The sequence below is a fragment of the Strongylocentrotus purpuratus genome, unplaced genomic scaffold (genome assembly GCF_000002235.5).
Source record: "Strongylocentrotus purpuratus isolate Spur 01 unplaced genomic scaffold, Spur_5.0 spur5_scaffold_2, whole genome shotgun sequence".
NCBI lineage: Eukaryota > Metazoa > Echinodermata > Echinoidea > Camarodonta > Strongylocentrotidae > Strongylocentrotus > Strongylocentrotus purpuratus.
The window spans coordinates 5,516,048-5,542,617 of NW_022145605.1; the positions used below are offsets into that span (position 1 = coordinate 5,516,048).

Below are 26,570 nucleotides of genomic sequence, written 5' to 3' on the forward strand. Positions count from 1 at the left end.
TTCTTCTTCTTCTTCTTCTTCTTCTTCTTCTTCTTCTTCTCCTTCTCAGGCTCCTCTTGAGCTGACGAGGCCTTGGAAGAACAACCAAAACAAACCAAGTAGTCAGTTTACTTACGTCATTCGATCTCGGAAGAAGAAGTTGTTGACTGCGTTGCGTTGTGCGTCGTCGCGTTTCTCGCCATAATTATGGGGTAAAATTAAAGCAACACCTATATAAAGAAACGAGAGACAAAAGGTAAAAACATAAATGAAGTAAAACTATCGAATTTTCCTCACCCTAGATCTAATTCCCGTTACAAACGAGGTACCATCTGCAGAGGGAGAACTTTAATACAAAAAAAAAAAAAAAAAAAAAATATGGGTGGTTGATGACTTCTATTAAAAATTTAATCTAAGTACACTCTTATTTTGAAAGCATGTTCCGATCAAACAACACAATGGTCTAAAACAATGATTATTGAGGTGTTGAATGTTAGAAACCTCATCACAATAAACTTTCAGATACAGCGAATATCTATAAAAGAAGAAAACATAACAGCCTTTTCTTATTGCCACCTTCAGAAACATTTGAACAAAATGATCTTGAATTTCCTGACTATTTCCAAAATAATTTACCTTCACTAGATATACCTCAAATAACTTTTAATTTTACTTACTATTTCCATATTTTTTGCTGATGTCGCAGAAACTGCTGAAACACGCTTTGACCTGTCTTAACGGTAGACACTTCTGACCGGCATTCTGAGGCTCTGTGATAACCAGTCTCCGTCTCTCACTGATTCCTATACCACAATGTACACTGCAGCCGCTCCAGTAACTCCATGCCGATACTTCACAATCGACAGCTGAAAATAGATGAAAAAAATATGAATGTTAAAAATCACGATAATAGATACAAGCGCAATATTATATTGACCATTTCAGGGGATGCTCAAGTTGCATTATTATCTTGGCGTTAGCCCTGTAGCTGCCCTTAGGCGCTAGAAACATTCAAGGAACAACTTCGTTCTAGGTACCACTTTATGCTCCTGGGTGACGTAACTATGGCACATGTAGATTAATGCCTTTGTTGTGACAGTTGCATTTAATTAAGTTATCACCCAAGTCATTTGTTTCTTGTATTATTGATGCATGACATGAATACACATATATTTGTAATAGCACTTCCTCAGGCAAGGTGCCTAGTATAGCGCCACCTATTGATAACCACTTGATATCAAACTCTCAGAAGGCTACATTAACATGGTTGTGCTGAGGTCCAAGAATCCCCTTTTTGCCAGAGCATCAAGGAGATTTCAGTCTTAAGATTGTCATTATGTCAGGCAAAGAGGTTAGTTTTATTGTATATTGAATCTATTTCTATGAATTCTTGAAACATAAAGTGTAAATTAGTGTGTGTATTTTGTACTTCATACTGAGATATGTTGATGTTGGTATGTAGTGTAAGACATGCAAGCCCATGCTGGTTTAATATGTATATTTGATTTGATATGAAGAACAAGGATAACAGTAAAGATACTGCTAATGATTTGATGATATATTATGAGAGTGCTGAAGCACTAAGTAGAGATTCAGAATTTATAATTGTTTAGATAATTGTTTAAACATGCTATAGTGAAGTCTAGTTGTGATACTTTTGGTGTGAGTTTGTATTTATGTAAAGCCATTTAATGCAGATGGACTAGAATAGTGACTGGGGTTATTTTAATGAGTTATAAAGATCATGACACAATGTACATTATTTCAAATATACTGTGTTTATTGCTATATTGATGATGCTATGATGTACTTATATTTATTATTCTTTATCTGTGATTTATCCACAGTTTTCACGGAATTTACTGGAACGAAAATGAAACTCCAATTAAAGCTACAATTCCCGTAGAAGCCTTTGTTTTGACTATTTATTTGAAATCGACCTCGCTGCAGCCACAGCCTTGCTAAAGCTAGTTATTAGTCCCGCGACTGGGACTCGAACCGCGACCAGTTTGATCCACAGTCCAGCGACGCGCATCCACTTGACTACAACCTGAATTAATTGATATAAAATCTCAAGTAAACTTTGCTGATAACATGAACAGGTGAACAGGGAGGAGAACTCAATTTACATTGCATGATACAAACGATGTTAAATCTCAATCTTTTTTCAAATCTGGAAGGCAAATCATTATAGCTGATGTGAAGATGGTTTAAGTATGGCAAATGTAGATTAATGCCTTGCTAAATGGTATTAGTCCGGCGGACTCGAACTGTGAATAGTTTGATCCACAGTCCAGCGACGTATCCGCTTGACTTTAACCCAAATTAATTGATATAAAACTCAGGTTGATTTTGCAAGTTTACTTAAGTTTTAGATCGGGTGTTGTTTTGATAGTTTAGGTAAACTTTGAAGATGGAAAAATATTTTTAAAAATATCGAAAGTCCAATATAACCTCCTGGAACATATTTACAATCATTTTCCTCTGCAAATAAACTTTTTCAAAATTGATCTTTTTTTGGTAAGAAACTACGTTTATTTTGTCTACTTTTAAGAGAAACTTCTCACGAAATAAAAGTGAAAGAAAATGTAAAATTGAAAGAAAAACAACACATTCCATCACGTCGTTACAAACATTCACTAGTAATTTACAATGGCTAGATAAAGAGAGCTCAACTTGCACGTAAGCGGAAACTCGAGATTTAGGTCTCTACAGACGATTGGCAAAAAATACAACTGGATTTTTGTCGTGTGACTGACCTCTTCGCAGTGGCGTAGCTATCCGGGGCATGGGAGGCACCTGCACCCAATTGATGAGTAAAAAAAAAAATTAAAAATAGAAAAAATAAAGAAAGAGAAAGGGAGAGGGCAAGGGGGAAAGGGTGAGGGGGAAAAGAAGAGGCTCATTGACCACCTATCGCAACCCCCCCTAATAAAATTCGCATTTGATGTATTCCGAGTAAGACCGGTGCCCCCAATAATAATAATAATATTCCGTGATTATAATAGCACTTAAAACACTGACAATGTCTAAGCGCTGAACAGATATATTATTACCCCGTTCAGCGGATTCAGGATTGCCTGCACACAATGTATGCACATTCTCCACTCCCTGAGGAGCATTCCAGCCAGGCGCCATTTTACAGACGCTCACAATGCTGAACGAACTACACTAACGTTCGCATCCTATACCGGGTACCCATTTAACACCCGGGTGGGGAGTGGCATATGTAGATTACCGTCTTGCCGATGAGATTGAGTGCCGGGCTGGGCTTTGAACCCCATGCCTTGTGATCTACAGTCTGGTGACTTATCCACTAGACCACAACACCTCTAGAATTGTCGCTTACGTGTCCCCTACAGGGTTAGAGTGACGCTACGCCTCTGACTAGCTGAAGGTATGATGGGAATAGATACATTTGGGCAAATTGCTGGAATAACGGGGAATGTTGGAACACGAATGTTATTTCAGGATGAAAGACGGGATCACATTTGGGTAATAAATCAAGCATGATTGGCCGCGGTTCACCTCTAGGGATCGGTTTTAAGATGGCGGGCCAGACGAATCAGTCATCAGTGAAACATGCAAAATTCGGGGGTGAGTGCGGTATCACTACTAGACAATCTTCTTCTATATTTTGATCATGTTACGTTGATAGACAAAAACGTTGTCTGAAAACATGGATTAAGGTAAGAGAAGCTCTTATTGAGTGTGAACTGTGAATCGTCTCTGAGTTTTCCATTTTCTCTGTCTGTCTGTCTGTCCCAATTCCTGTAGTTCCCCTGCTATATCTCAGTCCCCTTCTTTCTTTCTCTCTCTCTCTCTCTCGCTACCTCGGCTCCAAATCTCTTGCTCTCCTTCTTCCTCTCCCTCTTTCTTTTCGCTTTTCATCTATCCATCTTCTCTTCAGTCTTCTCTCTCTCCCTCTCTCACAAACAAACACACACACACACACACACACACGCACACACATTTCCTTTCCCTCTCTCTCCTTCTCTCTCTCTCTCTCTCTCTCTCTCCCTTATTTAGGAATTCTACTTGGGTGCGCAAAATGAATGGTATTTCACCATCAACGTGTTCAACTAGGTTCTTTTGTATTAGTTGTGACTTTGGTTCTTCGAGCCCCCCCCCCCCCCCCCCCTCACCCTCTCTAGCTCTCTCTCTCTCTCTCTCTCTCTCTCCCCCTTCTCTCTCTCTCTATCTCTCTTGCTCTCTTAACCCAAATAGAATCAACAACCACAATGCTCTTTCAGCCATAATCACACACACCAGTACATTCATGAATCCATTGCTGTCTTCAGAAGATGTAGAAGTGTCTTCACCATCATGATAATATTTGCATCACTGTTACCCTTTTGGGTGTTTGTAGTATATCAATTAACTTTATCCTGCACAGTGACGTGAACTTCTGGGACCCGTTTCACAAAGCTTTTTATCAATGACAAATGACACAACTCAGTGACAAATCTGCTGATAACCAATCAGAAGCAAGGATTTCACTATAACAAAAACTGCCATTTGTCACAGATGACGAGTTTTGTGAAATGGGACCGAGGTCCACTATGGCTCCTTGTTTTCTATACATCTAAAGAAGAGAGGTCGAGGGACTCGGTAGAGAGTGGTTGAGGGGAAAAAAGAATTGCAGCGAGAACAAGAGGGAAAAGAAAGAGCAGGAGATAGAGAAGCGAAGGAGATGAAGAAAATATAAGAAATCAAGCCGTTGTTGGAATACCAATCATTTGCGCACAAGTTCTTAATCTTCAACGGGAACGGAATTCCTTTCCGTGACTCTGTCGAAGGAATCTCAAACGCCACAGAAGAAGCTCATGATACCACGTCCCCATTACACTCTCATGGGTATAGGGCGGCAACGTGACAGAATTCCTACGTAAGGACTACCGAATTCTTCAACCATTTTTGGTTAATGGCTTCACTGTTGTTATTTTTCTTCAAGAATAATTATTATCCAACATATATAGATTAAAACTTTTTCTGATACGTATTGAAATCGTATTGACTGCCACATAATCTTGGCGTGTAATGTACATACATACTGTACGTGTGACAATAATTCCACAATGTCATTACATTTACCTTTAGGTGCCAAAACATGGGTCGGTCGGTCGGAAATCTTTTTCTTTTTTAAAACTTTTTTTTTCCTTTTTTTCTCCTTCTTTTAGCTAAAATTTCTCAGATTTATGTTTAAAATTTTTTTTTCTCTAAAAAACGGTACCCAAAAAAACTTTTTTTAAAAGTCGACCGTAGATTTCAAGATTTTGGGGTCGGTCGCAAAGGGCAATACAACATCTTTCTTTTTTAGGCCTTACTGAAGTGAAAATATTTCGCATTTCCCCAATATTCTGAAGATGAATCAGAAGAACAAGAAGATTCCTAGATGATGCAAAGATTAAAAACAAAAAAAATCGTGAGCCCTGCCAGAACTTGAGCTGCTTTCTGCTGTCTAGAGGTCAGAAAATTGACCTGTATTTAGAAGATTATGTAAACAAAGACGAGAAGAAGGGAATGTCGAGAGGAGGAATTTTTTGTGAATCAAAGTCAAGAAGCCGTGAGAACTGGACTACGATGGTTTACACCGACTATACAAATATTAAACATGGTCATTGAAATATTAAAGGTAGAAACAATGTTTTATCACGATGACCGGAGACGTGATTCATGGTTTTAAGGCATTAAGCGACGATGACCAAACTATCATCAACCAATGTCTTGGCAGAATATTGAGGGGCGGGTAGCAAAATTATAATGAGTTTAAACATACGAATATTCTTGACGATTCTTTCTCTAGTATATGCATGCATTTATCATGTTAATGTTGGAAATCTGTCCAAATGTTATAGGTCGTGATCATGCTAAAATATCAATTATTCTCTTTAAAGATCAATATATAAAGGATAACGATGCTAGGAAAATATGTCAGATTTTATTTTGGCGGCAAAATTTGTTGTAAGCAGACAACTGAAAGACAATCCCTAAAAATCGACCTACTGAAAATCGCGATCCATCGCTTTAATATCGTTTTGGATAAATATTTTGTAATAGTTATAGTCTTCCATACTCTCATTCTCTCCCTATTTCTCTCCCTCTTTCTCTCTTCCTTTCTATTTAGCTTTATCTCCATCTCAGTCTGTCTTCACTTTTCCCCTCCCACATTTTCTCTATCTACTCGCTCTCTTTATCTGGCTCTCTCTCTCTCTCTTTGTGTCTCTCTGTCTCTGTCTCTGTCTGTCTGTCTGTCTGTCTGTCTGTCTGTCTTTATGCCTGTTTTTCTGTCTCTGCCTCTCTCTATCTCTATCTCTCTATATATATATCTGTCTTTATCTGTCTGCCTCTTGTCTTTTGTCCTTTTCCTCTCCGTCCCTCCCCTTTCTACTCCTTTCTATTTAAATCTCTATTCTAATCTATTTTCATTTCTCTCTCTCTCTCTCTCTTCCTTTAATCACATCTCAATCTATGTTCATTTCTCTCTATCCCCTCTCACTCTCTGTCTTCCTGTTTTCATCTCCCTTTCTTTAATTTTGTCTTTAATTTTTCCCGATTTTTAAAATCATCTCTTTGTATGTATCATATGCTCCTTATCGCAGTTCTGTTTTCAGCATGCCGAAGTGTAGGGTGCTATAAATGGGTGTGGTGGCTGTTTTTATCAAAATGTTTATTTTTATTCTATTTTTATGCCATTGTCACATATGATTAACGCTTCAAAAAGACTCAGGTCATAGTTATGGTTTCTACGTCAGTATAACGTCACAAACGTATTATGATCAGGAAGAAAGTTTTAAATTGTGCACGAGCCCAATATGAATTTGATTTATCGACTTCAAAATATATACTCATAAAATCAGGAGTTGTTCATGCGCTTAATATAAATATATACCTTTATGAGCATGACGAGTGGAGAAGTCAAGCCCAAAGGTCTCTCAAAACCGCCTAAACAAGAAGAGTTACGACATCAGTTTATTGCGATCCTTAAAAAAACCCTGAGACGAACACTGAACAGTAGTGCTCCTGCTTCATTCACAACAATATAGTTTCTAAAACGTTGCCTTTTCACCAAGTTTTAGTTCAGAATAAGTATTTTTTATTGTGTTAAATTTTTCTTTTTCTTCACAAACGGTCATACCTTTACTCTATTATGTTTACTAGCTGATAATCAGATGGCAATAAATCGGAAATAAATTTGATGACAAATTTACAGCAGTTTTCACACTGGTATGTCAAAAGCCATTACCAGTTGCGACTGATTTATAACTAGGTGAACATGCAGCGATTTCGCGCACAAAAATTTGTCGCGATATCACCGAAATCTATAGTTATTACAGAAATCTGGTTATTACATTACTGAATTGTGTCACTTGGCATCAAAGCAAATACCGTAATACAATGGATATGGTGATGGTACGCGATATAAGAATCATAAGCTGTGACGTTGGATAGATGATTAGTCAATGCTTACAAACAAGAAAGAAATGTGCCTAAATTTATCACCAAATATTGAAATTGGACGACTGAATCGAAAATGTTTCCTTTGTAGATAAATCAGCAATGAAATACAACGTTAATATTGATATGATTGCAGCGACCCCATTGTGTTTCAAATTACAGGCTGATTTGGTACTGGTTTAGCTGTCAGTTGTATACACATGCCTAATAAATCCAGATAGAAAAATAGACTGTACTAACAATAGCTCTGATATTAGATTTGAAGGGATATCATTACTATTTATGGTTTCCGATTTACTTTTCTCACAGTTTACAAAGCACACAAAATGAGCACTGGCATCAATTAAAGAAATTCCGCATTCTTTTTAATCCAACAGCGTCGAAAGAAATTCCATCTCTCAAGGTAATCTTTACAAAAACATTGTAACTAGTTCCTTCCCATTACTATCAGGTGACTATTGAATGAACTTTACCGTAAATAAATAAATACAAAACAAGACAATACAATTGTGACCAAAATATATCACCGCCTCTGCTTTGACTTGCAAAGACTTATGATTTTAGAGCCATGTTAAAGGCATTGTTTAACAATGTTTCCAGTTTTACAAATCAGAGATGCATGGCCCTACGTGTTACCAGTGTCTGTGATAAGGTGTAATATTGAAGCCCTAAAAAATGCAGTTCAAAATGATCTCAAATTGCTTTAAAAAAAGTAAAAAATCATGGGATTCATTTCTGACCTAAAGGATTATAATTATGATTTTGTTTAGAATCAGAGGTAAAGTTACCCAATACCTTTAAACGATATTCTATCTGAACTCAAATGAACTTTCATTCTTCTCGCACATTTCTCTCGCATATTTCTCTTTTGATGTTGACCTTGACCAACATTTCACTTCATGATTTTTTTCTTCATTTTTTTGTACACGATACACTTCTACGCCATGTTTTCTGGAAGTGAAGAAGGATTAAAGTTTAATATATTTAGCAGGATTAAAGTTTTTGGCAAGAGCAGGGGCGAATTCAGGATTCTGTTTAAAAAAAAGAAGGGGCATAGTTCCGATTTTTTTTGGAAGTACCTCTCCCCGAAAAGTTACCATCTTCCTCAGGTACAAATTTACTCTAAAGCACTCTGACAAGCAAAAGAAGAAGAAGATATGCATGTACAGGAAGAAAAAGCTACCAGATTTTCAGATAATTTTGGTCTAAAATTTGAATTGGGGAGAAGGAGGGTACACAAAATAATTAGAGGAACGTGCATCAAAAATAAGACACATCTGGTTCTTTACGGGGGTGGGGGGGGGGGGGGCATGGGCTAGTTGATGTGCCCCCCCCCCCCCATCCACCACTTTATTATTGGTATACATTCCAGCGATGATTACATCCCGTAGAGTCTGGCTGCTGCCCAGATCAGGCATGCCAGTATACTTCTCACCTTTGCACACCTTGGAAGTCAAAAACAAGAAAATATTTGGAAAGAAATCACAAAGTAGAGACGAAACACCTACGTACACAAGTACTTTATCATTTTGTATCTGGCACAACGTCACTTTCATAGCAAGGGGAGGGGGTCCGTTTAAAGACAATGTTTCCTCTTTTGAGTAACAAAATCAAGAAGTCAGTGTGTATAACGGGAGCGTTTTACCGAGTTAAATCAGACATATGTTTCTTTTAAATATATTTCTTTCTTCTTTTTTAAAACTTTTGCTACCACATTTGGAAAACTGGAATTAAATAAAAACTTAAGCAAACTACAATTTCACTCATAAAGATGGTCAACAAAGTATACAAATGATTGAACATTCTTATCATATTTATTATAAAGAATTCTACCTCTAAATGTTCTTAAGTGGTATATATATTGTATTTGATGTAATTTACATGTCCAGGAGGATAAAACTTAGAAACTGATATAATTTTATCTTGAACTTAATATTATTTTGCTGATATGAAGAAAATCGGCTCTTTTTAAAGGTCAACCCGATTATAAAAATATATGTTTCATATTCTTCGGGTAAATACATTATTTCATTTCCTTGTACTAGTATTTGCTAGTATCAAGAAAATCGCCTTTATTTTTTTAGGTCAATCCGATTCAATATGTTTCATTCTTTGTCATGAATACTTATTCCGATTTCCTTGTCAACGTATTTAAAGTGATTTATGAATTGGTTTGACTACCACTTTTGATTTGGAACATGATTTCATTCCGTCCTTCAAGATTGTAAACTATAAAGTATTCTTTTATGGACTTTTGTAAAAGGAGATGGGGGGGGGGGGGTGGGGTCGAAGCATGTTAATGCAGAAAGACATATAATATTCCCAGTGTTCGTGAACCGCGTAATTTTCGGGGCTATCCATCTACTGGAAGTGTCAACAGGGTAAAGCCCTATAGAATACTGGGTAAATAATATCTGTTTCATGATCAATACCCGTGGGGTGTTCTGTTATTGTTGATTATGTATCGCCCTTTCATATACGTCGCCGAGGATTTCATAAGGTGTCATTCACATTACCATTGGTATGATTCGTATCAATGATGAAGCTTAATGGTAACGCGATCATATTATTTTGTTAAGTACAAGACATGTGAATGCTCGCACTTTTTAACCGTGTGAATTCTAACTAAATGTTGGCATCGGTCATATCTGTTTCTACAATTATTTTTCTTTTTTGTTACGGCATGATTTTTCATCAGAGCAATCTTATAGGCAATATGAGAATGTGACGTCAATCCTACTCCTATTCTTATACGTGAGCAAAACTTGCAGAAAAACACATATCAATCAACGACGAGAATTCAAAAGAAGCTTAAAAACAGAATAATAGGGAATTTCCAAAAAAGAAGCGTGGATGACGCCAAAGAAATTGTTCTTATGTGTCTCTAGGTAAAATTCTTTTAACATGAATTTCGCCATCGATAACTTAGTTCGGTGTAGCTCGCGAATAGCAAGTACAACTTCATCTAACTAAACAAAATTCACGCGGAGCAGAGCTGCGGCACCCAATTATAAAGCATCCAATGTCAAGATTAAAGTCACATGACTATTGAAGCACCTGTTGAGCTCAGACCATGTGTGAACGGATCTGCTCCTGTCGTCCAAACTTCAAACATGATGAAACACTGAGAACAAGAATAATATTACAGGATGACATTGTAAACTGTTTATTCGGTGGTGGGGGTGATATTGATATGGTTGGTACTAAGTCCCTAGATAGTCCCTGAAAAAACGTTCCGGAATTTTACCGGTATATGCAATACTTCAGGCTAGACTACTCGTCGGAAAGTGAAGGCATGTAGCGACTAAACTTTATGAAATAGTTGAGAATGAGCGAAAATACAAAGAGGAAGAAAACAAAAAGGAAAAGACGTAGTGAAGAAGAAGAAGAAGAAGAAGAAGAAGAAGAAGAAGAAGAAGAAGAAGAAGAAGAAGAAGAAGAAGAAGATGAAGTAAAAGAAGAAGAAGAAGAAGAAGAAGAAGAAGAAGAAGAAGAAGAAGAAAGGAGAAGAAAGGAGAAGAAAAAGGAGGGAAAAGAAAGAAAGAAATATAATGATGATGATGATTAGATGACGACGAAGATAATAACTAAATGAGGCGATGACAAGAAATTTAGAAGGATGTATAGAAGACACAAAGTGCCAATGAAATGAAACAACGAAGCCTCTAGTACAGTAGAAATTTGTAGAATAACGAGAGGGTGAATTGAATATAATCATACAATTTCGATCAAGAGCTAACGATATACAAACATAGGAAAGGATGGTTAATATGTTTTACACAAAGCAAGTAAAGAAAATATATCAGCTCGCAATGATGCGGCCTTTTCCAATCCAGAAAAAAAATCTCATTTCAACAGTACACGCTCTAAAAATGCTCGGATTTTTCCTTTTTGCGCTATGAAACATTTTGAGTAAGGAAAATGGCACAAACAGGCGGAGACCGGTAATAATATTAATTTCCTTTGGAATGCTGATCCGTCAATCGAACATGGAATTATTTTGGGTAATAGTCAAACATTCCATTAACATTAAGGTCCCAGTCTTGATCGAGTTTCAAACGTCGACTGTGTGACGGCCTCCTTTGTCACCAGAATATCACGCTATAAGGATAGGGAATTCATATCAATCTTCATGATTTAAAGGAACACGATCGCTAAAGCTTTCGGATAATCAACTTCAGCAACTTCAATGGCCTTGTCCATCACATTTTCAAATTTAGGAACCTTACAATGACGTCATACGTAAACTGAATATGAATTCTATGGGATATGCAATGAGATATGGACAGGCCTTTGGGATGATTTTTTCGAAAGTCTGTGCTATCATGTTGAAAGTAAAATCACATCACGAAACTGGAAATAGATAAATTAAACTTTTGGGAGGGGGTCTAGAGGTAACCTCACAGTTTTTTTAATAAATAGATGTTTGCTCTATCAAAACAAATATATCTGGGTTGGTTTGGTTTCCAGGTGTGTTCTCAGCTTTTATTTAATAAAAAGATGTGAAAATGTCATAAAATAGTAGCTTTTATTCGTTCCTGTAGTGATGGAGGTGGCGGGGGGGAGGGGGGCGGAGGAGTAGCACTTAATACATATGACAATTAAATAGCGGACCATTTTGTTGGTGTGTCCTTCCCCAAGAGTTCTGAAATTTACTGCAAGTGTTTCAGTGATTAAGTATCAATAGTACTTGTAGCCTAATCGTTGTAGTTTCTATTGCTTTAAGAAATTGATGGGATACACGGGATGATAGATACGACTTTAATGATGGGCCGATCTTTCAGTAGGATATAGGATTTATGATTGCAGACGACGCAGCAGTAGCACAAATTTCGGGTATCGAACTAGCAATATCGGTCAATCACATGCCACGTAGCCCCATCTGTTTCTCTTCGTGTGAGGTTTACAGGGTGTAGGCCATATCAGGTGAAGAAACATGAAAGACAAACAACGATGTACAACTACAAGTGTCAAGAATGTGATCTTGACAAGGTCGCGATGATATATTGGACTGATTTGTTAGGGATACCCCCCCCCCGCCCCCAACTTTTACTTCCCTTCACGTTAGGCGCTAAACCATATTCATCCAGGTCTTTAATTATCTCTATTTATTATTCGGTAAAGACACACACGCATGTTATAGGTATTAATGTATGTTTTTAAAACATCATTTTATTGACCAAACTTGTTCAACAAAGGAGACATAATAACCCTGGACAAAAATCAAATTATTGGTAAATGCAGAGCGTAAAAAAGGATTGTTACAGAAAAATACAAGTGGAAACGTAGGACATTAAAGCAAGCAGAAATGGAGGGGTAGCTACGATAAGAAAGTGACCTTCACAAAATATTAATGAACAATCATGTTTAATCTTCGTCGTCACATTACATTCCGCATTTCATACCCATTTTCCCTTGATTTTATGGCATGTACAATATGCATGATAAGGGGTGAATAGTAGAGGGAGGAGAGGGAGGAGAAAAGAGAGGGATGGGGAAGGGAGGAAAGGGAGTGGAAGGGAGAGGAGAGATGGGGAGAGGGAGGGGGGGGGGGAGTAGAGGAGCAATAGGAGAGAGGGGAGTTATAGCAGTGCAAGGAAGATGGGGAAAGAGATGGCAAGACAGAAGGAAGGGGAGAGGGAGGGCTGGAAGGGGAAAATGAAGAGATAAGAGTCCGGATAAGAGTATTGAAAAGTATAGCATACAGAAAGAAAGTTAAGGTAGGATGAAAGGGGAGCGATATATGGAGAGGCACCCCCTGCACTCTACCTCTGCTCTTCGTGAAACCCTCTCTCACCAAAGTGTGACGATAATATGTCAATAACATACATGACGAATGTACATTTGTCAAATCCCCTCCAAGAAAAACTATTTTGAAAGAGACGATGTTTGAAGTATCCGTATATACCTTCCGTCAAGACATGTACATCTTCTTGAACTTGAAAATGGATATAGGACTAAAAGTGACCATGAGAAGGATGTCGTAGTCCATTTAGCGTTTCTGCCTAATAAAAACAGCAGTTCCAACTCTCGTTTCGTGCGAAATGCGTGAAAATATCATATTTTTTGAAGGACGAAATCCGGATAAGGAAATATAATTAAATTTGAAGGGATGTAAACAGTTACTGAGTGATTAACTTAATGTCAAAATATAAGGTTCAGAAATCTTTTACAAACTATTCCTCATGGTGGATGTCACTTTAAGTTTTTTTTAAAAAGACATTCGACATTGTTCAGTAGTGTATCCAATATTAAAGATGTTGATGAAAGAAGAGTTTACACCCCCAAAAATGAATCACAATATAGTTCAGTCAAATAATAGTTTTCTTATTTCTACATATTCTAAAGCCTGCATGACAGAGCATGATTGACATGTGACAGAAACCAAGTTAAACTTTACCCCCAACACTTTACATGAAATAGACAAGTCACAGAACAACAGATACAAGTTTGACAAAATACATTATCGAAATATGTGAATAATGACAGGAATTATCACTGAAATACTAATGCATTACAACGGTGCTAAACTATATCTTGCTAACTCTATCACAAAAAAGAGCAATGATCACATGATGAAGTTTCCTTTCCTCATGTTCTCCATGCATTGTTCAGCTAAACAAACTATATCTACTTGCTAGCAAACATGACATGCTCGACTCTTCCATCAAAACGGAATTCTTTAAACAAACCAAAATATTATGCTTTCCCAATCACATTGTCCATCCCACCTTCCTTGTCACAAAAGTGTTTGAGTATCCATCTTGTTTGATCTACCTCACTTTAAAACTCAAAGGTAAATTTAAGCGGGACAAATTTGTACATTTGTTCTCCTTTGTCTGGAGTGTGGACTGAAGTGCTTGAATCTAATGAAGTTTTAACAAACATGGTGTAAGGTGTGGGTTAAGTGGGTGCGAAAGACACCTTCAAGATCTCTTGAAGATCTCTTGAAGGACTCTTTGAAGGGAGAAACAGATCAGATTTCTCTGTAATATAAAGAAACATGGGAAAATCTATTTTCCTACCACTTCTCCTTTTTATGACTCTACTTTGTATGCTATTACTTCTTCTGAAAGTTTTTTTTTAAAATAAATATATTCCTCCTCCTCCTCCTCCTCTCCTTCTTTTTCTTCTTCTTTTTTCGGCTTCTTTTTCTTCCGTTTTTTTTCTTCTTCTTTTTCATATTTCTCCTCCTCCCCCCTCTTCTTGTTCTTCTCTTTCTCCTTCTCCCCCTCCTTTTCCTTCTTCTCCTCCTTCCCCTCCTCCTCCCCCTCCTCCTCCTTCTTCCTCTTCTTCTCCTCTTCGTTCTTCTTCTTCTTCTTCTCCTCTCCTTCTTTTTTTATTTCTTCTTCTTCTTGTCCCCCGTCTGCAGTCTTCGCTGAAATCCATCTTCATCAATCTTTATCGTCTACTTTAGATCTTCTGTTACTTCATCTTTCTCTTCTTCTTGTTATATCTTGCTCCTTAATATCGCACCTTCTAGCACATTTCACTTATGAATAATCCCTCCACCTCCCATCTCCTCAAAATATGAAGAGCTCTTGCAAAACAATTATTGGATGTATATTCGTAACCATAGCAACTGGTCTGACGTCAAGCCCATTCGCAAGTTTATTTAGTGTTGTCATACCCATACTGTAAAAATATGCAATCATCCCAAACAGCTTTCAAACTTTCCAATATCAAACAACAGCTCAACCCTGTGCAGGGCAGTTAGTAAAATTACTGGGAGAGTAGGGATTGAGTGAGTGAAGGTAGGGGGTGAAGGTACATATAAGGCATACAAATAAACAATTTTCCTTCGGTATTTCTAGTTGACGAATTGACGACCACAAGCGGCTTGCGAGAGTAAAACAGTCTCAAGTTATGGAATCTACCTTCCCCTTAAAAGTAGACAAATTCAATTTCTTGTGCACAATGCCAAAAAAAAATCCTATTGGACAAGAGCGTTTACTGTAATATTTGCAAATATATTTGTGTGACAAACTATTTAAATGGTAACTAGTGACGACCCGACGGTTTGCCAGAGGAATGTCGGACATAGCAAAAACAACCGATGTCGTAACAAGTGAATGCAATAGATATCCATGGATGTGACTTTATTTTGTGAACGGGTCTTTTGTACTGAAACTATTTTCCAAGTAGTTCTAAGCCGTCCATCAATAAAGATAATTTCCTTTTTGCGGCAACTTTCTAGCAATTCAAATGATTATCAGGATATGTTTGTGACCTAATTCAAAGAAAAAAAAATCAAATCATCATTTCGTCCCCCCCCCCCCTCCCGCCCTAAAAAAAATAAGAATAAATAAGAGAAAAACTCAATCGAAGCTTTTTAAATGTATAAATCTCAACCGTCAAGAAAACATAGAATAATACACATGGCTAAATGCCGGTTCACATATAGATAAGAAGGATATTATTTTTAAGAAATCTCTTGCGGGATTCTAAGTAGAAATGTGAATGGATAAGGTAAAGAGGTATTGCAGCCCATAACGTAATAATGTTCGCAAATGCAAAAACACCTATGAGTGGGAGGAGAGAGAGAGAGGGAGAGAGGGGGGGGGGGGGGGTGTCACCGTTATACATCTTTGAGTGTTTCATCTCAAACGCCAACTCGTTTCGTCATAATGGCATAGTGAGCATTCTTGAAGGACAAGATGATTCTCAAAGTGACAGTTCGCTGTCGTCTTCCATTCCAACTTTAAATTTAGACGTGTCAATTGATACCATATGCGTCTCCTTAGCCACGTCTAAGCTTTCAAGTACAGACGATGAAAAATATATTTACGACAGATTGAGAGAAATATCTGCACCCAGCTGTCGAATAGAGATACACAGCAAATAAACCAATATATCAGAGTAAAGAGATTTGTACTGATCAGGATGATATATAACCTTGCGAAAGATCACAAATTCGAGTTAAAATATTTGTTATGGTTTTGTACTGTAGTTTTTAATTCTAGATGGTGAAATAATATTTTTGTCACTCTTAGAAAATACTTGATGAAGGATTTGATGAATTTAGATACATCCAAAGTTGTCACGATTTTGACAGGTGTTCAGCTATCCATACAGCATACCTGTCAAATAATGCTGTGGTACACCTCTAATTGCTTTTTTAAATCAATTTTTATTAAAATTCAATCACAGACACATGCACCCAATGGCAATCACAATATTTTGTTCTCATTATCATTTTTTAAAATAAAATCACTACAATTTACCATATGTTTTTATATTACCAGCACAATTGTTGGGTTATTCACAGCTTCTCAATTGTATATTAATCCCAATGCTCATGTATTTCATTGGACTTTGTGACAAAACACACAAATGTAGTAAAAATAAGAACAACTATTCCACATTGTTAAATTAAGATCATTTGAAATCCTCATGCATACGAACGGATATATTATTGCCCATCACTGTCATTTGCAGAAAGTATAAGCAGTACATTTGTCAAAACATGGAGCTACTATATATTTACAACTTAAGCAGTATAATTGTTTAGGTTTCTTTTTCACCAAACCCGTAGTTGGTCGAACATCTAGTATACATTCACAAATGCCATTTTTACTTAACTTAATTTTAATGCATGATGTGGTTCCACTTAGTAATTTGTTTTATAATTGTGAATACTATGCACTAGATACAAACAATAATTAATTCAATAATTGCTTTTTATATACAAATTGATTTGCTTTACTTACCGTGCTAATAAAGCACAATCTCATGTTACTTTAATGTTTGAGAAATAAAAGATCAGTGCGACAATGTTGCAAGCCTATGCTCAAACATTGAATCATGACAGGGTAAAACAAACATTGACATTTCAAAGGTTTAAGTGGCTGTGTATTTTACGAACGCAAACTATCAGTGTCCAAAATATTCAATGAAATGGATCCAACGTGATATCTATGAACCATATATATGTGACTTTTTACACCTTGGCCATGTTGGCGTCGGGGGGGGGGGGGGTGCCCCCTTCCCCTCAAAATATGATAATGATTGGGGAATATATACAACATTTACATAGGTGTTACCCATTCCACCTGACATTAATTGTAATTGCGTAAGTTTTATTCTTGCGTGAATTAATAAGTTATCCTATCCATTTTTTTTTCTCCATAAACACGAATAATGCCATTTTATGTGCAACATACAGACAATGGAAATTCATATCCGATTGTTTCTTATTGAAATATATTATGGATATGATGCATGTTTTCCAACACTCACTCACACATTATCATCTCATGAAAAGAACTTGGAGCCGAAAACTGATCAGAAAGTCCTTCTTCTTGAAAACACCATGAACAGTAATTTAAGCATCATAATCATCAACCTTTAATTTAAGATCAATATCTCGTCTTTCACGACCAGGGAATCTGTGACAACGCAGAGTGGAGAGAATCTAGACCATGGAACTAGACATGGATGGCAATGACCGGGACCATGTATGCGGACAAGTCTCCCGATACGTCGAAATAAGAGCTCGAAAAGCCAACATCATCCATCAAACTAAAATTCAATAGACACCAGACACATAGTTAGCCCAGGTGCATCAAAGTCCCCCTCCCTCAGCCTCAGTAAACGATGAACAAATATCATGCAAACGACGGAGTTAAAATAGAAAGCAAATATTGTGCGACATGTGAGTATTACAGCACCGAATTTGATCTGAGGTGAAGTATCATAATGATTTATGATGTTTCGATGTTATCATAATTGCTAAGTAAACGCTATCTCGAGACGGGTCGCATAGTCAATGAATAAGCCAATATGAATAAGGCAGTCAGAAGGGGTCCCCAAGGAGCTATTTTTGGCGCCAAAACATGTTGGTTATTCGGTAATGGCTTGTTTCAAATATTAGGCTTGGAACTTCTCAGGTAGAAAGAATGTCTTCTGGGAATTGCATGGGGAAAAAATTAGATGCTATATATGCACACCACTTACAAAACGTAGATAGAACAGGAATTACAGTAGTCTTTATTTTTCTTCAAGAGAGCTGCACCCATTGTGAAGTGACGAGCACTCCTAATTTAATATTGTCCTTTATGGGGTACCGTTTCTTAAACTTGCGGGATACAATGAATACAGTGTATGTCAGGACTAAAACTTTGCTCACTTCCAGCCGTCTTTCTATTTTGAATAGTCTGTCTGTAGAAATGAAATATTTTGAAGGCTATAGATAACTAGCCATCTCCCTCGTCAACATAGAAAAGTTTCATTTTTTTCTCCTCAAGAGATCAACAGATAAAAATACATTTATAAACAGACAAATGTATGACAATACATAAAATGAATTATAAAAAGTGAGGAAGGCAGTGGCCTACAAGGAGACAAACCTTGTAAGAGGCCAACCCTTTAAGAAATCAAGATATACATCTTCCATTGCAACATGCTAGTTTTCAACTAAATCTGTCTTCAATTAAAATTTCATCATTTTTATTACGTTCCAATAAAGATAAAATAGCAAAATTTACATGTTTCGTACGATTCGTATATACATGTATTGCACCTGCTTGGTAGTAGATTGTCAGCTTTCAAACAAACACACGAATGCATTTCAATAATACTTTCTTTTCTATTGAATGAATTTTATAGCTCATTGATTGTTTGCTTCGTTATGAGTCGATGCCCTCCACTTAGTATAGCCTAAGATATGCGTGGAAAGGAAGTCAGCCGATAAGCTGAGCAAATATCACCAGAATACTAGACCCGTTTCCTTGTGAATGCTTCAAATAATCACAATAAAACATGGGCATTCCTTAGTTAGTGCTAAAGGATAATTATTTACTTAAATTATCATAAAGATCGTATCACAATTTATTCTATTTTGTATCATTGCTTAGATTGTCGTATATCAAGTGACAGATAGAGTGTGAAGGCAGTTGGCGCAAAGGCAATGATATTGAATCTAAAAGAATTATGGCGATAAAAATGACAGGTAGTTATTAATCTTATGTCCAGTCTGTAACGAGGCACAAGAGAGGGGCAGAAAGGTCTGGGGTTGGGTTACCTCCGCCACAAAATTATTCACCTATCCCGGAGGGGGCGCTGTGGAGGTCCCCCTCCCCCTCTCCTCGCTAGCTCGTATTTCGACCAAATTAGGCTTGACCCTACCCCTTCCCGCACTTATTTGAACACTCACTACATACAAACCTCATTTACTTGAAATGGAAATAATACAGAAATGTCAACACGAATATATTTCTATAGTACAAAATCAAGAATACTTTTAAAGTTTTTACATCAACACCGGACCTAATCCAGTCTGTATTTGTTCTTACCAAATGGAGCTCACGATAAGACCTATATCATGTTAACAAAAAAATGTAATGGCTTTTCACGGTGATATTCGTAAATTTTGACATCAACACTTGATGAAAACCCAGACCTCACACATAGCTAGGCTAATGTGCAGTTGCCTGGTAGCATAGGGTTTATGTAGTGATGTAGATCGAACAGATTATTGCATGCCCGACGAGATTTTATATTATTTGCTTTTTGGCAAACAGTCAAGGGCCATACGTTTCTGATGAATGGAGGACCACTTTAAGGTGTGCAAAATTGAGTTTGTCTAGACGATTGGAATGCCTGATTAAAGGTACGCGTTTTGTTTTGGACTGGCGTGAGCGATTACATGATTAGCAGGAGCTAGTTTGGCTTACATAATGGTTGAAAATTGAATTCAGTTGATGTTTGCGTGGAAACAAACGTCTGGCTTTTTCCGATGGCATGCCAAGCTATTCAATTAGCAAACGTAGTATGGAATCGGCAAACGCCCCTCAGCCCCTCCCCGTTTTTTAAGGCTAAGAAGAAAAAACAAATATCGATGAAGTGGGTTTACGGCAGCCTATGTACATCCAACCCTTGCTTGTTACCTCGTGGATATGTCTCACAATATCAATAGTTCATTATTTCTAGAAAATGTTGTGTTATCAAGAACCATAAATACAACTGATGCCTTTATAAGTTACAGTATAGACCTACATATATAAATATATTTTGTCACAATGTTATGACCGAAAATGTTACTACTGGTATATCATATTACGATCTGTCGCGCTATACCATGTCATATCGTATCATAACCTATCATGCCTATATAGGCCTATATTTTTCAAATTTTATTTGCTTATTCAGGATAATGTCAAAGAGGTATAAATTACATTATAATTCTGATAATGGTACCGTAATTCAAATACACTTGAGATTATAAGCTCTTAAACTATGCATTTAACCTTTAAGGTCGAGTAAAGGTTGTGTTTGGATAGTGGTATAGTTGGGTCAATCATTAAAGAACTGACATAGGGTTATGTACTACTCTATTATTGTCAGTATACAGTTTCGAAGACGGTTTCAGTGATAAATTTATATGAAGACGACATATACACACGTTTACATGTGTCTGCAGAACGTTGATGCACATTATATTTTAATAACTTGAAGGGGGACTGCTCCGTCTTTTGCCTGAACATCAACTTTCCATTCTCTATATTCTGCGAGAGGCGCAGCAAACGAAAAAATGATGTACATTATGTTGCAGCAATATTCATCGTTTAGCATGATTAGTGTATAATGTAGGCCTATACCCATCTCGCCCAGATAGGTCTTAATAGTATTTCATTATTTTAAGGCCCAATCCCTCTTAATTAAACAAATGACAAATGAAATACGAACAATATGTGATTAAGCACATTAGTGCCCCCTAATTGTGTTCTTCTCACTGCTACAATTATTCTAGTCCTCAAAACAGCCTGCAAAACGCACCTGATACTAGGGTGCACCCCTATTTTTTTTGCCAGAGACTCGTGGATTGGAAAGGCACCTATGAAACATGATGGCTCTTTTTGTGTGTTCTTGTCACAGGTTTATCGGACTGACTTCACCCTAGCACTCCCCCTCCCCCCCCCCCCAAGCCTTCATCGGCCATAGATTACTGTATCCCCCACTGTAGTATGGCATGAGAAAAATGAAGAAAAGAATTCAGAAAGAATGGACGAGGACAGACAAGTCAAAACAACACATTCGAGACGGGTACATAATATAAGAGTAACGTAACAGAAGAAGTAGGGGGAAGGAGCCAAGAGTTCACAAAGAGGGTAGGAGACGTCGGGAACGAGGAAAAATGTGAAGTTCACGACACTCCATCGAGGTGACAGGTTTAATTCCCGTCTAATTACTTCCGAACCTGAAGGCAGACGTATCGCGTCGTCTGATGACGGGGTTCAATGCTGACGGGGTGAGTTCTTAGAAAGCAAGGCGACGATGTGACATCATGGAATGATTTAACGGGACTGCGTCACACCAGGAATACAAGCGAGAGGTCAAGGTAGAAAGTACCAAGGGTTTCCCCTCTGCCACGTGAACTTTCACCTTGAGGAGTGTTACAAACTATTGGCTCCTGACACCAACCCTAGCTACCCATCCTACCTTTATACCAGGTGGTGCGATCTGCTCCCCTTTGTCAAACGGAATTTCCCCCTGGCAATGTTGGATTGTTCTAAATAATAATAAATATTGACACCTGACTCCACCCTACCTCCGTTCTCCTACCACTGCTACCAGATGATGCGATCCGCACCCCCTCTGCCTCTGCCAAATGAACTTTAACCGCTCGGAGTGTTACAGACATTGGTACCAGACTCCACTCATTCCCCTCCCCTTTCTACTTTAATACCAGATGACGATAATGTGACCCACACCCCCTGCTAAATTAACTTTCACCAAGAAAATTCGTGGAGTGTTACACCCTACTAGTATAGGTACTTGATTGATCCACCTAGCCTAGCCCCACCCCTTGTATCGAAATACCAGTGTATGCGATCTACACTCCTTCCAAGATACTACACCATGTTTACTGTGTTACTGCACGTAACTAAGATCTCCATAGTTTTTCAAAATGAATAGATACGACACCTCTTTTTATTTACCCAACAACATATTTTCATTAAACAAATATGGTGAGCTTACAGCGGCAGCTAAATTACAGAAGTGATATTAACACGCCGCTTGACGTCTCTCACATTCAATGCGTTCGCTATTTTCTTGAAAAGAAGGCAATTAATGCCATGCTTTTTCTGTACAGTGCTTTAAAGTCGAATGGTATATGCTGAATGCTTTTCAATCATGTGCAATATATAGGCGCCTTGGGCGAAGATAAACCAGTTATTCTTGATCTTCCGATAACGACATTTAGGTCACGTCTAAATACACTAATAACCTAGAAAATTGTCTGATAGCTTTGAAGAGTTTTTCTCGAAGCGACGGTAGAGAGCTGAAATAGGGATGCAGACATTATGACGATTACAGTCAATAAATGACATAATTATGATTTGGGTAACAGATTGGGGAGTACTTTAAGGCGATAATTCCAGCATTATCGTTGAGATTGGGGATGATTTATTCTCATTAGTGTCAAATCAAAAGAGACCCATGAGTTGGGCGACGAATAAGATTCTGAAAGGTGACTTTAATATGGCGCCTCCGCCATTGACCTAACAATCTTTCTTTTCAGGGATAACCCTCAACTATGACATGACAATAGAAAAAAACAAACATTAAGCAATGACAAAAGAGGAATACAGCTATCCCGTCTGAAAAAAAAATCATAGGAAATCTGCTGGAGAGCTAACGGAGCTCTAACAGAGTAATGAAGTGTCATTGAATACAACCAAGGGAATCAGCAAAGCATAATGGCGAGAATCGCCCCAAAGAAAACATGTGGAGTTTTATAGCTTTTTTAATATTCTGCAGACAGCATTTGTCATCTATACTTCTTGAGTAAGCTTGTTATTCATTAATTAATTTGTTGTCCCACTTGCACACCCCCATACAATACGAAATGCTGGCTAAACTATTGTGAGAAAATAGAAAAGGTCAGTAAATTCACCTTGCAAATAATGCAGTAGCAGATTAAGAGGAGGGGATTGGAATTCGGCGCGCCCCTCTTAAAAGCCAACCATAATTTAAAAAATGTATCCACTAATCTGATAATTGTGTTTTGTGTCTCTTTCAATTTTAGACCCAAACAGCTCTTGAAAATATGAAAGCCTTTGTTGTTGTTTTTTTTGCTTGCTATTGCTTGTCAGATATCTTTTAACGTTGCCTTCCACCATTTGTTTACGAAGCCCATGTAGAGCCGCCCCTGAATTAAATGGTATCGTGTCCGATAAATGACCAGGTCAGTTAGATTTGGAGAAAATTGAAAGAAAACAGAAGAGTCACGGCTAGCATCAAAACTTAATATTTCATAAATCGTTTCTGGTTAACATAGTTAACGCGATCAGTTGACTAGTCTTGACCGTTCAGACGCTGTTGTGAAATTGCCCAATGCAGCGGATTTTGATTTCAATAACGAGATAATTCTGCAATACCGATGAGGCGTATATCCTTTATTGAAAAACAGAGTTCGGAGAATAGAGAGTGTATACTAGTCTACCAAGTCTACGAGTGTATGTTCACAGTGATCTTTAATGGTGATCAACAACGGATTAGTTCCTGTAACCTAGCGAAAACCCCAAGATAAAGGACTACGCCATGCTTGATGGTGGTATAAGGGATTCTGAAGATGACCCCTCCATCCTCCTTAAAAACTCTTCGAAATCTTCATCGCGCATTCGATGTTCGATAAACGCATTCCACGAACTCCGCGGATTCCGAGGGGTTTCGCGTCAGCTCCGCTCTGTGCCCCAGCATCCCCCGATGGACACATCTCTCCATCTCTCTTCATCTCCATCCATGGACGTCGCGTAAGGGGCGAGTGGGAAGGGGAGGGTTTTCGAACCAAATATTTCGGTTCGATGAGTTGCCGGTAATTATCTAAGAACAATTTGTAAAATTATAATTAACTTTGAAACGGATAATGGATACCTGTCGACAATAACAACATAATTTCCCATAGAAATTATAATAAGAAATGGGGCTGGGGCTGGTGGAGGGTGAGGGTTGTTACAACCCACCACGTATGGAGACCTCGGCGACGCCCCTAGCTGTCCTGTCTCAAAGAACTGCCATTCATTACTCTACATTGATCATACAACAGCTCAAAATAACTCCGACCATTACTGATGGTTGTCTGGTATGAATCGTGATAATTCCATCTTTGTGGGGCATCGCAGCCCTCTGGACACGTCTCGCCCAGCTCAGACTTCTAAATGGGGAGGTCGGCAACTCAACCGGCATCCTGGTATTAATGTATACCGACAGCCAGGGTTTTTATGGCTCAACGAAACATGTAGACTTAGACGATATACGTCAATCAATATTATTGTATGGTTTTCTGGTCACTGATGCGCTGCATCTCTAGTCAGCATCACATCGATGGAAAATATAAAAGATAAGAAAATATTGGGTGATCCTAAGATTAAATTAAATGGAATCATGTTTATTACGTAATTCATAACGTAAACATATCCGAATATTCAAGGCGCGATAACTATATTGTTATCCTGGGGCCCGTCTTATAAGAGTTGCGATTGATCCGAACCAGTCGCAAGTCCTCCAATCAATCGCACTAACCATAGTATACAGTCTCCTACGCACATAGTTGCGATTGATTTTAATCGCAAATAAGTAGCGATTAATCGCAACTGTTAATAAGACGGATCCCTGGTCACTGAATATCAAGCCCGAGCACAATGTCAGTTGATACCATCTTCATTCATTCACCGTCTCAGATCAACTAATCTAAACGTAAGGTACTAGTATAGGAATTTGTAGTTAAAGTTGATACTCTAAGCAAATAAATGTCCCTTAATTTGTTACCTACGGCAAGTATATGTTATTTTTAAGTTTTTCAATTACTTAGTATATCACAAAAAAAATTCTGTCTACTCGAAATCCTCAATTGAAATGTCTAAAATATCCGCCTCTCTTTGCATAGAAAATCAGTCACGACGCTGGTCTACTATTTATGACCTCACGTCCGGGAGAGAGTATATTCACGTACCCGGATGTTCCATAGCAAACATGTGCAGAGTGATACGATTTTCTGCATATTTTTGTTTCAAAGGCTGAAAAGTCTAATAAATCATAATTCTATGTACAATTCTTTACCTTCCCCTAGTACTTCATAGTATTAATATCAATTCCCCTTTTAAAAATTATGACATATACATGCCAACGATGTGCTATTAGTCGATATTTTCACCATGTAATTTTTGTTTTGGTGTTGAAATCGGCCCAGGCACGGAGTGAACAGTAGCTGTCTACCCATGCACAGTTCATTACCATACACTGCAGCGATCTCCCGATGGTTTCTTCTTCCTTTTTCCCATGTCTTTCGCCTTCCTTGGCCCTGAACATCCTTCATCTACCAATTCTGACACCGGTAGTCAGGAGCAAGTCTTTGTTAGTTGTTTTTCTTAGCTGGCAACGTCACTTTCATTCTCTTGCAATTGCCGATAAACATATAACTAGCGCACGTACGTTCCATCACAAGCAAGCAGCGCCTAAAGCAGCGGCTTGGTCTTACCTCCCGATTCTGCTCGCTCCACGAACGTTCATGCAAGAGCCGCATCACTCGCCAAAATATTATAGAGGAAGCGCGCTTGCATGATCTCGTTCAAGTTTGATATTTTACAACATAAAATGTTTAACTGGTACTGTATCCTTTTTTGAGGCAGTCACACACATCTATGATAAGTACTATCATAGTTCTAGACCTATTCGTTTTACAAAACTGCTCATGTACATCTGATGACAATAATTTATAATGCATCCGCCTATTCATAAGTGCACGATTTAACTTTAATTCCTAAGCAGTAAACTCGTCTTAAATCTCTACCAAATAGGTGAATATGAGGATATAAAAAGAAATCAGCGACTGGAAAATGTTGCTTCGTTATTCTTCATTCAAATAAAAACAGAAAATCCATCAAATATACTCCTTAACAACAACAAATCTAAGCTCTGACAGGATAGCATTTACGTAGGGATATCACTGCCATTCACTCTCACTGAGCCCATGACTCCCGTTCGTGACGTCACGGATAGAGGCCCGACTCTACGTGCACTTCCGGGTTTCAGACTTAGATATTTTGGTAGAGTTTACTCGAATAAATTCATTATTCTAAACTTGTTTTGTCGGGTGGACACCATTTGGTGTTATTATGGGGGTTAAAAGC

At 37.8% G+C, this 26,570-nt stretch overlaps 1 protein-coding gene across 1 annotated transcript in view; it reads right to left on the reverse strand.

Annotated features, from left to right (window-relative positions):
* Positions 1-24,175, reverse strand: part of LOC591641 (somatomedin-B and thrombospondin type-1 domain-containing protein) — a 34,965-nt gene extending 10,790 nt beyond the window's left edge. Inside the window, exons 1-3 of the mRNA XM_030992535.1 lie at positions 24,061-24,175; positions 657-845; positions 116-209 (exon numbers count right to left, since the gene is read on the reverse strand). Of these exons, the coding sequence (XP_030848395.1) occupies positions 116-209; positions 657-845; positions 24,061-24,175 (398 nt within the window). The remainder of the gene's footprint in view (positions 1-115; positions 210-656; positions 846-24,060) is intronic.
* Positions 24,176-26,570: the final 2,395 nt, after the last annotated feature.